General features: G+C 42.1%; 1 protein-coding gene across 4 annotated transcripts in view; it reads left to right on the forward strand.

Annotated features, from left to right (window-relative positions):
• Positions 1-20284, forward strand: part of PTPN14 (protein tyrosine phosphatase non-receptor type 14) — a 116436-nt gene that overhangs the window by 33673 nt on the left and 62479 nt on the right. For all 4 annotated transcript variants that reach the window (XM_083831996.1, XM_083831995.1, XM_083831997.1 and 1 more), the window contains 2 exons: positions 7909-8233; positions 15628-15797. In XM_083831996.1, coding sequence (XP_083688122.1) covers positions 8060-8233; positions 15628-15797 — 344 coding nt within the window. In that variant the 5' untranslated portion in view covers positions 7909-8059. The remainder of the gene's footprint in view (positions 1-7908; positions 8234-15627; positions 15798-20284) is intronic.

Raw genomic sequence — 20284 nt, forward strand, 5'->3', positions numbered from 1 at the left:
CCCCCAAGTCCTTCTCTGCAGGGCTGCTCTCAGTGAGTTCTTCTCCCAGTCTGTGCTCCTGTCTGGGATTGCCCTGTCCCACGTGCAGCACCTTGCACTTGGCCTAGCTGAACCTCATTATGCTCACGTGGACCTACTTCTCAAGCCTGTCCAGGTCCCTTTGGATAGCATCCCTTCCTTCTGTTGTATCGACAGCACCACTCAGCTTGGTGTCATCTGCAAACTTGTTGAGGGTGCACTCAATCAGTCTATGTCATTGATAAAGATATTGAATATCACCAGTCTCAGGACAGATCCCTGAGGGACACCACCCGTCACCAGCCTCCACTTAGACATAGAGCTATTGACCACCATTCTCTGGGTGCAACCTTCAAGCCAACTCCTTATCCACTGAATGATCTACCCATCAAATCCATCTCTCTCCAATTTGGAGACCAGGATGTCGTGTGGGACCGTGTCAAAGGCCTTGCAGAAGTCCAGGTAGATAACATCAGTTGGTCTTCCCTTGTCAACTGATGCAGTCACTCCATCACAGAAAGCCACCAGGCTGATCAGGCACGATTTGCCCTTGGTGAAGCCATGATGGCTGTCTCGGATCACCTCTTTGTTTTGCATGTGCCTTGACATTGCTTCCAGGAGGATCTTTTCCATGATCTTGCCAGGCACAGAGGCAAGGCTCGCTTCTCTGTAGTTCCCTGGGTCCTCCTTTCTCCTTCCTTAAAAATAGGAGTGTTCCATCCAGACTTTGTAATCTTGACTATATTCTTACAGGCATTCAGTTCCAGAATAAGTTGCTTTGTTTTCGAAAAAATGAAAAATAAAAATAGGTGCATTTTGAGTCAACTTGCCATTCCAGGTAAAGTAACTTTGATTCTAGCACAGCTCTGCCATACAGGGAAGAGTGGCCATCTAGTGTGGCTGTTTCCCTGCCTACTGGCACCTGAAGCTTTCCTTGGGCTGTGATTTCACAAACTGCCTGGCTGGTCTTGCTCTTGTTCTTCTTTCTCTGAGCAGTGTGGTGCTGCTCTTTTCCCTGTGCCAGGTGGGCTGCTCATGGTGGACTTAGCTGGTTTAACTGACTGATGGAGCTGAATATGACCCTATTTTTTTAGCAAGTTGGGGAGTTGAAGTGGCTCAACCAGGCAGGAGGAGGTCCCAGCAGAATTCCAGAGCTGGCAGCAGACCAGCTGTGGCTGTTTGCTCTGAAATTAGGGAGGGTAGAAAAAAGAAAAAAAAAAAAGGAGCAGCACTTTCCTCCCTCCCATTCCTGGCAGTGGTGAGCTCTTAGGTGAGACTACCTCCAGTACAAAACTGCAGCCTTGGACAGGTGCCATCGAGGCACCAATCATTCCTGGCTGCTTCTAATTTGAGGTCTTGCAACAACATAGGTGAGGTGCGAGAAGGTTGCGAGCGGTTAACTGCTGTACCCTGCGGAGCTGCGCCCTGCTGCCGCAGAGCTCCGCCGTGGAGCTGCGGCAAGCGCCTGGCACGGGCAGCTGGGCGGCGATCCCTCCTGGGGAGGGAAAGCTGCTGGGGCTGGTGGTGTGTGCGTGCCTTGGACTTTTTTTGCTCTGTTTAAAAGTTCTGCAAGGTGTACCTGTGAGTGGTAAAAGTTCCAGCTTCGTTACTGATGTTCCCATGGATTAAGGCTGACTGCAGTGGCAACCCATGTGCCATTTAGATACTTCATGCAGATCAGCTCCTGTTTTGACTGCATGCAGTAACTCGGAGACCTTCATCAATAGTTGCATTAGAAAGAACTGTTGACAGCAGTCTGGAGCAATGAGTGAGGAAGTAATGGGCAAGGTGCTAGTGTATAGTTGGAAGCTCACATCACTTCTGTGGTAGAGACTGTTGGACACTGACTTAGTGCCCTCCTCAGAAATACTTGGTACTTGTGCACCTTGATGCAAAAGAGTAATTGTGCGTCTGCCTACTGGGCTTTGATGTCCCCAAACTACAGGGAGCTGCTCTGTGGGCGCATAAGAAAGGTCTTTTTACACCAAAAGAGTTGGTATAGAAGGGGGGCAGGATGGGATAACAAAGAATGCATCTAATAACATTTATGCAGGTATTTCAACAAAAGAGAAGAAAAAGTAGAATTTTGACTTAGTCAAAATTGGAATTACTCTTTTGTCTTGAACTAGAGTTGAGCTGCTTGAGACAGTATATTTGGACTACGGAAAGCAGAATCTGACCCAAATGGGATACAGTAGAAACATATGACAACTTAGATACAAAATAAATAAATAAATAAATCTGTTACAGCAAAGATGGATCTGATGGTAAAACTGGGAAGGGAAGCCTGTGATGAAGTTGTGGAGGTAGAAATGCCAAGATGATCTTTCGTCACTGTGTATTGGTACCTGGTAATGCACAGTGATATTAACAGTAGCTGTTGTCTTCTGCTTTGAATGTCCTAAGTATTCCTTGGCCTCTCTTCATGCACACAAGCAGGGGATTGCTCAATGCTTAGAGGCTTTCAAAGTTGTGTGTAAGATAAGATATTGATGTAGATACTTATAAAAAAGGAAGAGAGGAAAAAAAAGGAATGAAAGTGTAATTTGACTCTATTCTAGAATGTGAAGGTGAGAATGTTATCGGTTTTACTATTCGGATTATGGTAATACTTAAATCTCCCCAAGAATTTTTAAAGATTTAAATGCCTGGGGATGAGGTCCCTGTTTTGCCATGAACTGTATGAATGAGTAGGTGAAAACTGGGTTTTCAGCAGAAGGCTTACATTATGTAAGGGTTGAAAACCCCTTCCATCGGTCCACGGGTGAAATTGACTCCTGGGGGTTTCTTAGGCTGTGTGGGAATGTCACCCATAACCGGGTGGGATACAGACTCCTTGTTAGCTACAAAAATACTCCGTGCACATTTTACCTGCGTGCTACCCTCCTCACGAAAGCAACCAAGTGAGAGGACGCTGTTTCACAGGGAGAGGCTTCCTCCCTTGGAGAGAACTCGGTGAGGAGATGGATTGTGCCACGTCCCGACTCCCATACGCTGTTATTTTTATTCTTCCCTAAAACCGTAGGCTCGCACCCTCCTTGCAGCGCACACCAAGCCCTGCGGTTTCGCGCCCAGCCCAGGGTTACATAGCTGCGCGAGGTGTGCTGCTGCTCCTGCAGTGCCAGGAATGCTGGAAGGGGGCCAGGCGCTGTTGGTAAATACAGGCTGCAGTTTGACAGTAATTGCTTTCTTCCTGGAGTTTCAGAAATTACATGCAAAAGCCAATGAAGTGAGAGAAAGCATTCTGTTTTAAGTGCATTTCGTATCAGATGCTGTTTTTGTTGTTTTCACTCCTTTGAATGTAGTACAGTAGTAGTATATACGAAGTCTGTAATAGAGGAGCAAGTCACATGCTTGGAAGTGTCCTGCAAGTTATCCTGGCCTTAATTATTTTTAAGTCTCTCTTCTCTCCTGGTCTTTAAATAAATTTAAGGAAGAGAGCAAATGCTGTGCAGCTGGAGCAGTGAACGTAGTGCCGTTCATTACACAAAGGGGCTTCTGCCATATGACCTCTCCCTCGTGAAATATCAAGCAGCTTCCCTTTGTCCCTTCAGTCTGCCTTTTAAAAACTAGTAGTAAGAAACTTCATCCAGCCCCGGCTGCCTTTAGGAGAGTGAAGGAAATTTTTTTTTTGTACTTCTTTCTTTCATTTTTAGGTTTGGAGAAGGTTTAAAATTCAGTTATTTGCCTTTTGTGTACTGATGGTTTGGCCTGATTCCTTTGTAATGTCTTATAAAGGGGGGGGGACGACAAAACTATTTTGAAGACTTTAATCTTCCCTATGTTCCACAGCCATTAACGTTATCCATAGGGCTTTTTCAAGTAAACAGTATAGGAAATAGGATTTCAATGTCTATGATAGCAAATGGGTTGGCTCGTTGTTCCGTTTTTCCTTGGTTTGCTGAAACAGGATATTAATAATTACCAAGAACCAGCTAAGATATGGTACCTCTTCATCTTTGTGCTGAAGAAACTGCATTTAGGGTAGGTGCTTTTTAGAAAAGACGTTTTGATTTTCACAGTTCATAGATGATGCTTGTCATCAGGCTGTTTCAGAAGAAGTATTTTGCAGGGCGGAGTTGTCTTCTCAAATGTGTATACATGGAAATGAGCTAAAGGCTTACATGCAGTCAGAGCTCTCCGTTGGCCACTCCTGCACCTGAAAATTACCTTGTGTGTGCAGTCCTGAGTGCACCCACGCACCTGGATGGCCTCCATGGATGTACCATGGCCAGGAGCAGGCCACGCAACACAGGTCGTGCAGGCCATGCAGTCGCAGGATCACCAAATGGCTGCGGTTGGCAGAGACCTCCGAATATCACCCAGTCCAGCCCCCCTGCCGAGCAGGATCACCTAGAGAACACTCTGCAGGATGACATCCAGGCGAGTTTTGGATATCTCCAGAGAAGGAGACTCCACAACCTCTCTGTGCAACCTGTCCCAGCGCTCTGTCACCTCACAGCAAAGAAGTGCCCCCTCATACTGAGCCGGAACCTCCTGTGCTTCGGTTTGTGCCCCTTGCCTCTCGTCCTGTTGCTGGGCACAACTGAAAAGAGACCGGCTCCATCCTCTTGACACCCTCCCCTCAGATATTTGTAAACATTGATGAGGTCTCCCCTCAGTCTTCTCTTTTCCAGACTAAACAGGACCAGTTCTCTCAGCCTGTCCTCGTACGACAGGTGCTCCAGTCCTCTAATCTTCAGTCTGCAGGGACTCAGTTGGGTACCAGAGCGCTGCCTGCCACCAAAAGATAAGATTTTTAGCATGGGTCATATTTTCACTGGATGTGTCAGGGCTAGGCACAGATTCTCTATGGTGCCTGGAAACTTGGCCGCAGTAGGGATGATTATTTTTCATTGAGAAGGCGTGTTTGTCTGCATTCTGCATTTTGAAGAGTGGTGGGTGTTTACTAACTTAATTTAACCTTCTGGCAAGTTTTTGGGAGAAGAGCTCTACTTGTGGAAAAATTCAGCACTCTGGTAGACCACAATCCTTCTGTTTCCAGTCATCTTCTTTTTCTGTCGTCTGCAGCAAGTAAAAATTGATAGTCCTGATGCTTTTCAGATTATGCAACCATAACAAGGCAAAAATACCCTGTTTGCTTTAGGAATCTGTGAGTGACCAGGGCCTTTGAGATCTTATTTAGAAAACTTAACAGAGGCTTTCAAAGTGTCAGCTTAACAGAAAACCAAAACATAAAGCTGGTCCAACATCCAGAAGGTGTGGAAATAGAAAAGTTAGGCATATGCATTACGTTGAAAATTAATGGTTATTACAGGCTGGGCCAACTGGAGACAGTTAAGGCTGTCTCAGCCTTGCCATCGCAAGTGTGACATTTCATATGAAAGAGCTGTCATCGGGCTTTCATGTACGTGCAGGTGAAATGAAAATGTAACCCAAACTGCATTACACAAAGTGCATCCATTAACCCATTTATGTGTCTACATCTTTAGAAAGTGGTGGCAGCAGATCGCCTTCAATGGACTTCAGGAAAAATTGTTACTTCACTGGTTCTTGAAAAGTGGAGGAAATATTGCTCTTGATTACCTAAGCAAATTCGGTGATACAACTTACAGAAATTCATTTGCAATCCGTGTTAGCATTTCCATTCCATGGGAATTGGTGTCTGTATTCTGGAATAGCATGTCTGTACGCAAGTGTTCTGCAGTGGCTGACCAACAGTAGTTGGATTATTCAATTTTTCTGGTAAACAAGGCAAATAAGACAAATAATTTTCTCAAACAAGGCAATTTTTTACTAACATTGATTTCACCTCTAGGCTACTGTTATCTATGTGATTACTGTACAGAGGATGGTTCATGTTCTGTAAGGAAATGTGTGCAACTTACACTGATGCAAGATAAGTTTCTTTTTTTAATTGAATTGGCTAGCTAAAACTCTCCATGTGTCCCACTTACAATAATCTGCAAAGCCAGAGACTGAACAAGAATACTGTTCTTGATAAGCCACAATCCTCCACACCCTTCATTCTTTGTAATTTCCTTCCATTCTTCCCACTTTTCAAGTTTGTATTCTAGTTTTGCATAGGTTGATAAGAAAAATAATTGCCAAATAGCTAGGGGTTAAAGCACTAGCCTGGCCTGTGTGTTGATGCATGGATCTGCTGCGTTCTCCTGAGCGATCTTGAACAAGCTGGCTGATGTTTGTTTCAATTCCTCTTCTGTGAATCATAGATAATATGTCCCTGCCTCATCAGATTGTTGTGAGGATGTATTAATTTGTGTTTGGTGGCTTCTGATATTACAGTGATGCAAGGTATAGCATCTCTCTCATGCAATCGTGAAAATATTAAATTGTCTGTACTCACAAAAGTCAGAAACAAGAGATTATAAAGTACAGCAGCAAGTTTGATAGGTTCGTTTGCACTTCAGTCAAATAGTAAGTGGCCCTTCTGAGTCCATAGGCTTTTCTGTCATCAAACTGGCAGATTACCAGGGTACTCGCACACCTCAGTAGTGAGGAGTTGCCTGTGTTTTTCTATCTGTGGTTTTGGTTTGGTTTGTCTTGCCCTATCTCCCTCAAAAATGCCAAGATGTACTGACTTTGGAATATATACTTAATCAAACATGTGATAGTTATGTTTCTAGTATAGCGATAATCCCTGTAGTCAGTTGGGCTGCTTCTAATAATCTCCACAGCAACTGCAATCGGTAAACCCTGATTCATGCGGTTCTGTGCCAGATGCTGCATGTGGGCAGCGTGCTATCTGCTCGAAATGTCATGGTAGCTAAATGCTGCACGCTCTGCTGGCAGTGCTTCCTGTTGTGTCCCTTCAGAAGAAATGGGAGCTAGCTTTTGTTTTGGCTATTATTTGTAAGAGAAATGGACTTTTAAATGCCGCTGTTACTGTTCCTCCATCTCTCTCTCCAGAATATTCAAACAAAACCAGGAAGGCTTGGTAGCAAGTGATTTCTCGTTTTTATTTCATTCGTGCCTGCGTGTGGAAAGTGACACTGTAAAGTTGGTTATGCTAGTGCAAATGCTTTATTTTGGTTTAGCTTGAACTTGATCCTATCTAAAAAAAAAAAAAAAAAAAAAGGTGGATCTTGCAGATGAGGATCGTAGGTTATTAGATGTCCTTATTCTTTATCTTTAGTTCTTCTGTCTACTTTGTATTTTGGCTTAACGTTTGCATGTGTCCCTGATAAATTTCAGGAGCAGTAATTAGAAACAATTTCTAGAATGTGTTCTCTTCCTCCCACTCAGTTTTATCCTTGCCTCTGACAGCTGTTATTGCAGTTACTCATTCCACCTGAAATGGTGAAATGCAGAACTGCTTTGGAGATGGAAGTGAGCAAAATGTCAGGAATTGCCTCAGAGGAGCCCTCTCTGTGATGACTGGGATGCTTTTTGCCTTTCACATGCATACCTAGGTTTGATTTTTCGGAGGTGCCGAGCACGCATTTCCTGCTGACTGCAGCCAGCCTTTCTTCTTTCAAACTCACACCTCTTTTAAATTCTTCTATCCCTCCACTTCTTAAGCTAGCTTTCAAAGCTGGCCTGGGGGCACCAAAAACTTAACTTAAAGATTACGTTATAGACCCCTGTGGTGGGGGAATGGTGGGAGAGTTAGCACCTCTGGGTATGTGCCCTGTAGAGTTGCTCTTTGTGTCGAGTTTCTTGTAGAATGACTTTGCAATTAAATTCATGCTTTAAATTCAGCGGCAAGGTACAAGTTTTGAAAGTTTTGTTGCATAATGTGTTTTTTCAGGGGGAGATGTAGTGAGTCCCTGACAATCTGGTCTGTGGAGGTGTTTGTTTTATGGGTTCGAATGTGGCTCTTTTCCTTTAAGCTTTTTTTTTTTATGTTCCGCTGATATTTAGGAACCTCGTATTCCACACTTAACTCTACTTGTATGTGTTTTGCAGGAATCCTGTGGAGCCCGCCCTGGGAATGGACATCCACCTCCATTTCTGGAGGAGAGTAATGCCAATTGAAGAAGCCTTCAAGGCGAGCCAACAAGTGTGCTGATACTCTTGGAAGAGCTAAGGGAAGGGACGACCTTCCAGGACAACAGCCATGCCTTTCGGGCTGAAACTACGACGGACCAGACGCTACAATGTCTTGAGCAAGAACTGCTTTGTGACACGGATCCGTCTGCTGGACAACAATGTCATCGAGTGCACCCTCTCTGTGGAGAGCACGGGGCAGGAGTGCTTGGAAGCTGTTGCTCAGAGGCTGGAATTACGTGAGGTAAGAGTTAGCTGGGAAAGACCATCTGTCACTTTATAATTTGACACATTTTTAGCTCAGGCAGTCTGTTCGTTTGAATTGTGTTATTCATATTGCTGGCCAGATATGATCAACAGCTGCAGCTCGGACAAGCGTTTTCTGGTTGCATGAAGACTGAAGATAGAACAGTACCAAGGATTTCATGCTGTTGCTCTTTCATTGTAGATTTGAGAGCTTTTTATAATATGAATTTTCTTTTCTTAGTAAAGGATGGGTCTTACTTTCTGAATTAGGATGCTAGTGGGCCAAGTTGCAGTCATGTCTGTCTGAGTGTTATCCTAATTTCATTGACAGTTTGTTGAACTGTGCCAGTGGGAAGGAGATCACTGACATTTAAACACCCACCTTGACATAATTATATTCTTGTTATTAACATACTGAAACAGGCAGTAGTTGTGTTACAAGCTGGAGTAACTAGTAACAGTTTGAGCATGTTTTTTTCTTCCTTTTCTTTAACTGAATTATTTGGCATCTGAAGCACCAAGAGTCTTCTTTTACATTCCCAATACTTCTGAAAAAGTTAAGAAACACAGACTTTTGTTATTAAAGACTGAAATTCTTTATTTTCTTGCTGTAGAGTTCAATGCTTAACTCTTGAGCCCTTTCTAGAGGGGCTCAAGCTCTCTACAATGCATGGCACAAATGAACAGTCTTTTCTTACCTTCTGTGGACTCATTATGTGTATCTTGAATGCTTCTAGGCTTTTGCAAACCACAAATTGAAAACCATTGCCTGGGAATTGCTGTATATTTTCTGGCTGTCCTGATGGATGCTTTCTATAAGGACAGCTGGGAACTCTGTTAATCTTGCAGTGTCTTATATTTGTTCATATAGGACCTTTTGTAATGGTGGCAACTGGAAAGTAGAATACAAATAGCTAGCACAGATGAAAAATAAGCACTTATTTTAGTATATCAGAAATGATAAAGAATGAGAGAGTAATTTTACTGTGTGTCTGCAAAATAGGCAGAGCAATGTGCAGGCAGGAATAGGGCAGAGTCAGAATATTGTGTTTGTTTATTTTCAGAAGGGGATTTTAGTAGAAATATTTTTACTACCCCAGTCTTCTAGGTGTGAGGAGTTCGTAGTAACTATAAATGATTTTTTTTTCCTGTTGGTGGTACTTTAGCCTCCTTATAGAGGCTAGGTCTTTCCCTCTCCTTCCGTTGCAGAAAGGAGTGAAATGAATGAGGTGATTCTCCTCATATTCCTTGTGGGTTTATCTAGTTGGCACAGCAGAAATGTGGGGCCTAATGATGCTTTCGATGCAGGTCCACCTGCATTTGCAAACAATAGTTCTGTCAGTGGGTTAGCATTTTTCTTCACAAAGCATTTTGTGATTTCAGAACATGTTTTGTTCCAAAGTGGAACAAAGCCTGAAGTTTCAAAATTTTCCAGAGAAAGAGATCAGACAGTGGAGTAGCAAAGGAAGTTGTTTTGGTCAGTATTCAATTTCATGGGGGCTTTGTATTGCTTTGGTGTTTTCTTTCATTTTCAAAATTGTTTGTGTCACGTAAAAAGAAATGTCAGCGCAAAAAGTTTGTGTTTCAAGATGAAAAAATATTTTAACAACGCAGGAGAGAATGCTTTGATGTTGTTGGAACATTTTCCCCTTCTTTCATCACCCTCCGCGCTTTTTTTCCAAACAGAATTTTGGCAACGTTGAACCAATTTTGTTAAGTTCAAATTTCAACGGTGCAGCATATTTTAACAGAAGGTTTTTTTTTTTTTCCCCTTCTCTTATGATTGATTCTGGTAGTATCTACTGCTGCTTTAAATGTTTAGGAGGGAAGAGATTACCTACCTCTTCAACCCTGAGACAGTCTCCCTGCATCCTTTCTGCTCCTCACATAAGAAATAGTTGCAGCTGACAAGCTGAGAGGTGCCTGTTGCTCTGTGCTGTCCTTTCTCTCTGACCCTAAATTCAATTCTTATTCTGACCTTCTAGTCTTCCTGGCATGGTTTGCAGGGAGAGAAGGCTAATGTGATCATTTGGTGACTGTTCACAATTTGGTGACTGTTCACAACCCTCTCTAAGCCTTCCATAATTTTACAATTCACTGACCAAGGAAATTTCACAAAAAGGGTCAAAGGTGTTTTCACAAAGCCTACATTTCTAGAAGATTTTTGCTACTAGGTAACTAGGTAGAGGAGAGAGACCCAGTAAGTGTACTGGTTGAGGAAGAAAAACAGCTTTGCAAGAATCCATGTTGGAAAGAGACTTTATGAATTCCCTGAACGCAGGAAAAAACTTCTATGGCATATGAGTAAGGCAGAAACCAAGTTTCATTAAATCCCATGCTTACAAAACTGTTAAAATCCTGTTTCCTCCATGCAGCTTCAGGTAAAAATGTCTGTTCTCTTAAAAATAATCAATTTTTGTTCGATGCTTTCATTTGTTCTTATATTGAAATAAATCCCAGGTGTATCCCAACTTTTCCCTTTGTGCTAGGAATGTATACATTTCACTTGAGCTGATTTCTTAGAAATATAACAAAAAAAAAAAGCTGTTTGAAGCCCCTGCCAAAAAGCAAAACTGTTTGAGATGACTGTATTTATTGTTGTGAAGGACTGTCAATCATTACACCACACATAACTGAAAAACAGTATCTAATGGATTATGCATATTTGTATTTGATCTCTGGGGAATGCAGCTCCCTCCCTGACTGAGTCAGGGTTCAAGAATAGGTCAGTAGAAAGTGTAGCCATGTAACTCCTGTAAAATCTGTTTTTATCCTTTTCAGCAAAGCTTTTGACAAAGCATCAGGTCTTGTAGCTGAACAGTTACCAGTTCCAATGAAATGAGCTGTTATGCTAACGTAATGTAAAAATGAAAAGGAGGGGAGAGAAAGGGAGAGGAAACATCCTCTTAGAATCTTGTATGTGTGTGCACAGATTATAATTTTTTTTAACCTAATGACATTTTTTTCTTTGAGTGAAACTGAGTGAACTTGCTCAAAATAAGCTGTACAGATCTGTTGTGAAACTTCATTTCTCTGTTCTGTTCTTTGTTCACTTTATAAAATAAGTTTAAAGAGCTTAGGATGTTCTGACATACTTTAAGGGTTAGTTTGTGTTGGTTTTTTTATTATTTTATTTTGGGTATGGAATGGGATGGGCAAAGATAGCTGGGCAAGGAGGTCCCTTCTAGCCAAATTTACTCTTGGATGCTGAATCCCACAATGGTACCTTCAGCAGCTCAGTGTTGCAAAACCCAGCCACAGCAAGATGATGTCAGGCTGAGCACTGACTGCTTCCCAGGGCTGGCCATTTGCTGCTGTTCTGGCCTTTTTTTTTTCTTTTTTTTTTTTCCTCTCCCTGGAAGATTCCCCCTCCTCGGTGGGCAGCACTGGAAGCCCGTATCAGGCCGCCAGCTTGCCTCAAAGGTTGGCTTGGTTGGACTTGTCTCGACAGCGAAGCTGGGGCTGAGTTGAGGCAGCGCTTGCATGAGAGGCCTTCTAGGAAAAGTTGGCTGCCGTAAATGGTGCCTTCCCTCTGAGCGAGCGCCCCGGGACAGCAGAGTTTAATGCTTTTTGCCTGGAGGAGCTGGAACTCTGCCTCTTCCTCGAGGATAAATATTTAGTTGGCTGCTTAACCAGATGCCTTAATAAACACTGAGTCTGTCTTGCTGGATTTTTTTGAGTGAGATTCGCTGGTTTAGTGAGTGTCTGTAGCCTGGTGGTGTTGACAATCCTGCTGGTTTTGCCTGGCAAAGAGGCAAGTGTGGACTCAGGCAAACAGGCAAGTCCTCCGGACCTAGGAGCATGGCTAGCACCAAGTACAAAATGATTTCATTGTCTCCTGAACTGACAAATATATCTTTTTTGTTGTTTATTTTCCCTTTTTAAGCCTTTTAAGCACAATTTTTCCTGTCCAGTTTTCTGACTTGCTGTATTTCAAAGATCACCTTTTCACTTAGTGCCATTCGGGCTCACAGGTTCTCTGGTTCAAACCGCATCTCCCACGTGAGCATGAGCCGGGTCTCCCTGTACCACGGATGAAGTGGTTGGTGCCTGGTAGGCAGGGAAAATTCTAAAACCTTGAGAGAAAATTCACACAAACTCTTCTTGCAGGGCTCTTTGTGCACTTGCAGATTAGGCAGGCCAAAAACACTAGCAACTGAAGCTCTTTGTGCACAAAGTGGATGAGAGCGCGTATATTCTGTGTTATAAAAAGCTTACCATAAGGGTTATCACCAGAGTCCCTGGCTAGATGAAGAAGGGTTTCCCAGAAGTGAAGGCATCATTTATTTTCTGTGCCACTTTGCTGATTTTACGTCCTAGAGCAGCCCGTGTTGCTTCAGAGCCTCCCAGGAGTAGGTGTTGATATTTATTCCATGAAAACTGGAGTGGTGGTTTACTTTGCACGGATGGACAAACAGACCAGCTTCTGGAATCAACCTTGTTTTCAATCAACTGCTCATAGATGATAAAAGTTCCAACGTTTTTATTATCCCCTCATCTAATCTGTGAATTGTTTGTGCTGTAAAAACGTGTTGTGGGCTGGAGTGTATGGCAGCACATGACTGAGATGCCGTGAGGCCGTCTGCAATATCATGTGGCTGGTCACAGCACGCTGGACTGGAAGGTCCAGCTATTTCCAGTCCCACGTTCCTCTGATCGTGTTCAGGAGCTACTGATGTCCCTTGGGTAGAGGGATCTCTTCAGGCATTTGCTGTAGTGGTTGTGGAAGTCCTTCTACCCAGTGAGCAGTTACAAAATGCTAACATTTTCAAAAAGTAAAATTCCCGGCAATTGGAAGCTAGAATTCAGATAACTGTGTTGCTCATCTCTTCCAAATGCATGCATTTGTGACATGATCTCTGCTCCACAGTCTATGTTTAATGTAATTGCTTGATCCGCTGCAGGCCGCTTTCCAGGAAAACAGACGTCTTTTGGCTGTGTGAAATGCATGCTTGCCGTGGGGCGCTCTGCTGCATCTGCTCTGCTCTAGAAGCTTAGATCTTGCATTCCCTTCACTTCATATTGCTTGAAAGTGATTCAGATTTTTTTTTTTTTCCTGGATGTGGTATGTTAAGAGCCTTCTACTGTAGCAAATCAACATTTCTGTAGCCCCCACTGCTTAGTGTGGTGGAGACTGTGCTCATTCAAGCTGTTTAATTGTAATACCCCCAATCCCTTGAATAATTGTTTCAGACTTCAGACTGCAAGTTGAAGCAGTCGATTCAGTTGCTAAGATGTTTAAAAAGTACTTGACGCTGAAAACTGGGGTCCTAGGTAATGTGGCTGTTTACTTTTCAAGGTAATATGGAAGATTTGTTTTCACAGATCTGCACAGTTTCTTGCTGGGGATGAGCTGCCCTGCACTGATTTTTCAAGAGTTCATATATTAAAGGATTTCCTTTATGAGGTGGTGAAATCACTGTGTGTTTTTCTGCTCTCACATGAATTCTTTTCCTGTACTGACTCCACTGGTCCTCCCACCTTCATTTTAATCTAATTACTATCACAGTCAGCTGGTCCAAAAGAACTTCTAATCAAGCGATGTCTCCATAGGGAGTAGGAATCTATCAGTGAACTAGTGGATTTTTGTTTTAAGCTTATCCTTTGGGAGACGCTGACTTCTTGATTTATTTATGCCCTGAAATTGATGGATTCATTGGAGGTGCCTTCTCTTCAAAAAGGAACCAGCTTGCTACACTGTACCAAACTAAGATTAAAGAGAAAAGACTAAGCAGTGTACAAGGTTTGACATGCTTAATTGGGGGATCAAGTTGAATTAGTTATCTCTTCAGCTATGTGCTAGTCTGGACATTCCCCAAACTTGGAAATATGTACATGATGAGACCGAGACCATAAAGTAAATACACCTGTACTATGATTCATGTTTTTTGCATATGATATTTTGCATGCTGTCAGCTATAAAAAAAAAAAAATTAGAGCAATGTTGCCTCTGCTGCGTTGTTGTAATTTTCAAGCAATTACATTTTTTAATACTGCATTAGTTGCCACGTCTTGTATGCTAAGTCATTGTAGATGCAATGATTTCTAGAGAAGTATTCTTTCCAAAGTGAAACAGGCTGGTTATGGGTACTTTTGCGAAGTGTAATGTTGCTATTTGCCTTTATTTTTGACAAGAGATTTTTGAAAGTGAGAACATCTGGGAAATTCAGTTGGAAAAATCTTGATGGTTAATTTCTAGGCCAAACTTTTTGAATGGTTTAAAAGTAATTTCAAATGAAAGCTTTATAAGGCAGGCAACAAGGCTTTTTTTCTACTCTTTCTCCAGTATTTTCATTTAAAATATGGTGCAATGTATAATAGAATGTGACTGCCTGTGGAACGATTGTTGTCCAGTTAAATTATAATAACAAAGTAAGTATTTATTTTAGGATTAATCTAAACTCACAGAAACTACTGGGAAGTTTTTATTGAATAGGAAGTCAGTTGGATTAAGCCTCAAGAATATTTTTGAAATAAAACAACAGAAATATACAGAAATAATGATCCTACTTTCAGTTCCTGCATCTGCTTGGTGTCTAAAAAGTTCCTTTGGCTGTTTCAGTTTGATTCATTTCAGTGTTAGTACAGAGTCAAATTTTGCATTGAGGGCATTGGAAATCTCCTGATGCTGTCAGCTGAAATATTGTAGAAAAAATGTTGGTATGAACCTCACAGTTAGGCTATGGTCGGATTTCCAAGCGCGGGTTGGCTTTTTTCCTTTATTAAACACAAATGCTTCTTTTGCTGCTTTTCTTCATATCTCTAGTTATGGTCCTTGTTGTTAATTGTAACATACGTCTTTGGGCAGTGCTGATGAGGTGGGTTTGATCTCATAAATGCTTTTTTAAATTATTATATTTTAATAAAGTGAGCATTGTGTTCTGTATCAGGAAAACGGTTCTGGTATTGGTAGATAATTGTCGATATGTATATCGGTCTGCATTATTTCTTTATAGTTGGAAGAGTTGCCTTGTCCTTTGATTGCAGTGGGCCTGATCTCATGAAGTCTCTGTGCTTTGATTGAGACTTAGTGTTTGCCGTCTGTTCACAAGGTGCAGGTGTAAGCATGTCAAATAAAACTGAGCCAGGCACTTTCTGTAAACCATTTGTTACCTGTGCCATAATCTCAGACAGACCTCTTCATTATACGTTTGGAGACATAAGAGAGTTGATAGTACTGCATGAAGTCTATTGCAATATTAATTTGTCTTCAAGGCTGTTCTAAAAGCCACAGGATAGTAAAATAAATAAAAAAAAAAAATACTCTCATGCTGCATATGGGAATAGAAGATTTGACACAATGCCATCTGTTCTTATTTGCATTTGTCATTGGTTTGTGTGTGTGGTCTAGCTGAAAAAGATAAACTGACACTATTTTGTTTCTTTATCTAGACACACTACTTTGGCCTTTGGTTTCTCAGCAAGAGCCAGCAACCCCGCTGGGTTGAACTGGAAAAGCCTCTGAAGAAGCAGCTGGACAAATTTGCCAATGAGCCTTTGCTTTTCTTTGGGGTAATGTTCTACGTGCCCAGTGTTTCCAGACTGCAGCAGGAGGTAACAAGGTATGTGGATTCCCTCTGTTCACACAGTGGTGTTATAGCTGGGAGGGAACGGACAGTTGCTCTGTTTCTGGCATTCAGTATTTGCTCAGGTATCTTCTGGTTCTTTTCCTTTCCTGCCTACAGTCCAAATAGGAAAAAGTGAGAAGTCACCGCTAGGTTGTATCTGTTAGGAAGAAAAAAAAAAAAAAGAGTATTGGTGAATGATTATATGTGGTAAACTGCAGAAACAAAAAAGGACTAATAGATACGTGTTTAAAACTCTGAAATACATTTTAAAAGGGACCACAGTGACCATACTCTTCTTTAACCTCCTCCTGATCAAAAGAAAGCCATAGACAGATGACCTCTATATACATTTTTAATTTACTATTCTCACGTCTACCTGTGCTTTGCTGCAAGTGAACTTTGGTTTCTTTTCTGGGTTTTGCCCATCCCATTCCTGGTCTTTCCCCTTATAGTTCACAAGAGGATTAAAATTGTTAGAGGGTATTAGTCCTTTAATTATGATCAGGGTGTACCTTTGCAAACAACTTATGTGGGAATTACTTTTTTATTCAGAGCCCTGTGCTGTGGTTGTAACAATGCAACTGTTTTGAGGGGCTGTTCTTGTAAACCACATCACTGTGGTTTGCTCACATCTGTGTTGTATTTGGGGGGGGAAAAAAAGCCCACCTCACCCCAAAAGGGGTGGGCTTGTTTTCTTTTTAACCAAAGTTATTTCATTTATCTGGTTTAGAACAAAGTTGCATCAGCACAACTGTACACTCTGAGGTCGAGATTGGAGTAACTGGGTAAGGGGTACAGGCTGGCAGAAGCTTTCTCTACCAGCCTTGAAAAAATATCCTGTTGCTGCAAATGTGAAATTCACCACATGGTCATCGTATCTAAAATGATGTATAAATAGTTGAGAAAGAGTGGATTAATTCTAGAAAGTGTGCAAGATGTGAAACATTCTGGGGATTTGCAGATAGTATATTTTAAAGGATATAAAGGATTTTTTCTTAACACTGAACTGGGGAATTCGGTAGGATGCAAAAGATTTGATTTTTTAAAATGACAGATGTCAACAAGTCTCTTGACTACTGTTTGTGCAGAATTCTTGCCAAACAGTGGTCTGACACCATAGAACAACTTCCATTTACCTGCAAATAGACTTGAGACTGAATGTCGATGGTTATCTGTAACCATGTGTTCCTGTCTCGTGTGCTTTGGGAGAGGGAAACCTCATATCGTTTCCTTCAAAATTAATTAATGTGAAGTCAGAATGTCTGATTTTTTTATTTTTCTGTTGCTCACGTGTTAGCACAGTCCCAGCCTAATTGTGTGCAAGGAACAATTGTAGATACTTGGATGGTATTATCTATTCGAGCTGCAGCCTGCAGTGTTGATTGCTCATTCATAGCTCACCTGCAGAGGTATATTTGCTCATGCTGCACAGCTTGGTAATAACAAAACATTTCAGTGACAATTGAGCTTCACAGCACTCTCAATTTGAGTGGCTGCTGATTTTTTTTTTTTCTTTCTGATGTGATTGATAACATAAGCTGTAGAGACTTATAAGTGCCTCTCATATTTCTTTGAATATCTACAGCAAGAACAGCAGCTTCCTAAATGGATCTCAGATACAGAATAGCCTGTTAAGATTTGTTTTTTGTCTCTTGAAAAGGAATTGCTTCACTGCGGGTGTTGTAAGGGCAGCAAACCTTCAACTGTGCAATTCTAGGTAGATGCAGTAAATCTCAAGTTCAAAGTGATGAGTGGCAGGGACATGGAGAAGTGTTCTGAAAGAAATGGCAGAGAAAAGCATAGTCTGAAGTGTGATTAGATGGACAAATAGAGTTGATTTCTAGGTTTCTGGAGGGCTTTGCTTACTCTTGGTAAATAGATTAAGCATTTGTTTTGAAACTGAGACTAGCTGCTTTTGGGGTTAGACTTGACTGTGATGTGATTACCTGTGATAGTGAGACAGGACTTGCCTACTCAGTGCGTATGCGTTTGACTTTTCTGTGTGTGCATGCAAATGACAAATCTGTCTTAAATGCAAAACTTCTGATCAAGCACTCATCTCTTTCTGGGAAGCTGCAGAACCACCTCAAACAAATAAACCCAACCTCAAAACAAAAACATCACCAAAGGTTGAAGCTGCAAAGCTAGTGACAGCGCTGCTAGTGTTGAACCTGTTACCTGTGTAAACTCTTCGTGGTGGAAACATCTCTAACTCCAAGCTTTCCTGGATGTGGTGAAACCCATCTCAGTCCAGGCTTTCTGTTAATTGAAGACTCCAGCATTGGCTAATGTTCCTATGACAAAATGACGAAAAATTTTCTGAGAATACCTCAATAAACACTTGCATAGGCCACAAGTATTCAGAAACCAAGGGATGAATTCACTGAGATGGTTTACTCTGCCTCTGATCTGTAGGGTTATAGACTGTGGCTTGATAGCTGGTTATGAAAGATTTGTCCTGAGTTGAATATTCTGCCCTACTTCCAGGGACTGTAGCCCCCACACCCAATGTGCTGTTGTAGGGAAGAGGGGAAATGATCCAAGACTTAGGTGTTGTTGAGCAAGAAGAGCTCTGTTTGTGGGGTTGGTCACGAGCTTTGAGGCAGTCTTTTGTTATCACTCATTTGAAAGACTGACTCTTCAAAACAATCTTTGGACCATTTTATGTTCTACTGTTGGTTGGTGATTGGGACTAGTAGGAGGAATCCTTGTACAAATAAAACAATTTCTATTTAGGTGAAGCCGTAATGGTTTGTTTATAAAACTGTAACTTCTGTACACTTTGGAAGCTCTGAAATGCTCATAATGCCTGTAGGCACCTGGATTTTAGCTGCCTGCAAGTGTTGGTGGTGATCAAGAGCTTTTCATGGTTTTGCTGCTAACTTCCTATATTGGACAAGCCAAACGTGGATGCAGAAATGAGAATAACGCTGCTCTGTGCCCTGTGTCCCCCAGTGGCAAGTAGACACTGTGGAAACCTGTCCATCTGTGACATGCTGGCAGAGGAATTTAATAGTAGTCTATGACTACTAGTAACTAGTCAGTACCATCCTTCTGAGGTACAACGTGAGAGTGTCAACTGGCACGCTGAAGCTAAACAAAAGTAGCAGCACTAACCACAGAGTGGTTGGGGTTGGAAGAAGTCTCTGGAGATCATCTAGTCTGTGCTCAGAGCTGGGGAAGGCTGCCTAGGACTGTGCCACATTGAGTTTTGAGTATCTCTGTGGAAGGAGACTTCATAACTTGCCTGGGAAACCTGTTCCACTTTTCAGTCCTCCTCACAGTGAAGGTGTTTTTTAACGTTTAGATGGGAATTCTTGGATTGTAGTTTGTGCCCTGATGATCTCATTTCAAAGGTGTGGATGACTGTGGAGTGATGGAGTGGGTGAATGGGTTCCCTAGGTCACCGCGTAACTGCTCACTGTGGACCTTTGGAGCTTCAGGTGCCTGTCATGTAACTGCAGGCACAGCCTTGGCTCGGTGGGATGTCTGTAGTTAGGGCGTAAGGGGTATTTGTGATAATGTGAGAGAGGAGGGCCTGTGGGATCCTTGGGAAAGAAAGTGAAAACAAGTCTGACAGAGTGGTCTATTCAGTTAACAACTCCTTGAAGTCAACCTCAGAGGCCTGCAAGAAAAGATGAGGCAAAAGGGTATTCAGGGGAACACACAATTTGTTGTAGCAGGTCACATCTGACTCTGTGGCTTGCTTACTAATTTGTTACTTGCTTAAAGATGCAAGCACCAGTGGTGAGGGTTTTGTTTGTTTCATGGTGTTTTTTTGTTTTTCTCCTCAGACAAAGCTAAGTGGAGCACTGGGACAGAGTAAGAAGCAGCAGTAACGCACAGTAGCTCTTGTTTGGCTAGTGATTTTGCGTGCAAGTGGTGAGGCTTCTCAGGACAGCTGCGTTTCCTGACCTATGATGGAAGCTTCCGGAAGATATCCTTGGGAAACGTACAAAAAGCCACCTGCCTCTTCTTCCTGGCAGAATTAACAAAATATTATTGCCATGCCTTCCTCTCAGAGTAATACCATTATACTCTTGGTGCTGGGCCTTCTCCTAAAAGACCTTTTTCCACCCCCTAGTCCTCTTGTTTCCCTATAGTAGAGAACAGTAGGGAACTGTTTCTTTTGTTTCTTTTGTCTTGGGTTGAGGTTCCCATTTGTACATACCTGCTGATCTTACTCCTGTCTCTTCTGAGATCCCAGTGACTCCAGCATCTCTTCCACCTCTAGTCCCAGTGTCCTACCTGTACCCAGTCCCACAGACATCTTCCAGTGGGAATTACGAAGTATAGCCCCATGATCATTTCCTAAGGCATCAAAGGACTTCCACCATTTTATAATTACTGTAATTAAAAAAAAAAAAAATTTAAAACACACCAGATAAGCCAAATTAAAAAAAAATAAAAAATCTCTCCAGGCTTGATGGAAGCTACAGCAGATGCCATTTGTTTGGGAGTACGGGGGCTGGCACGTTAGC

The sequence above is a fragment of the Anser anser genome, assembly GCF_964211835.1.
Source record: "Anser anser genome assembly, chromosome: 3".
NCBI classification, from domain to species: Eukaryota; Metazoa; Chordata; class Aves; order Anseriformes; family Anatidae; genus Anser; species Anser anser.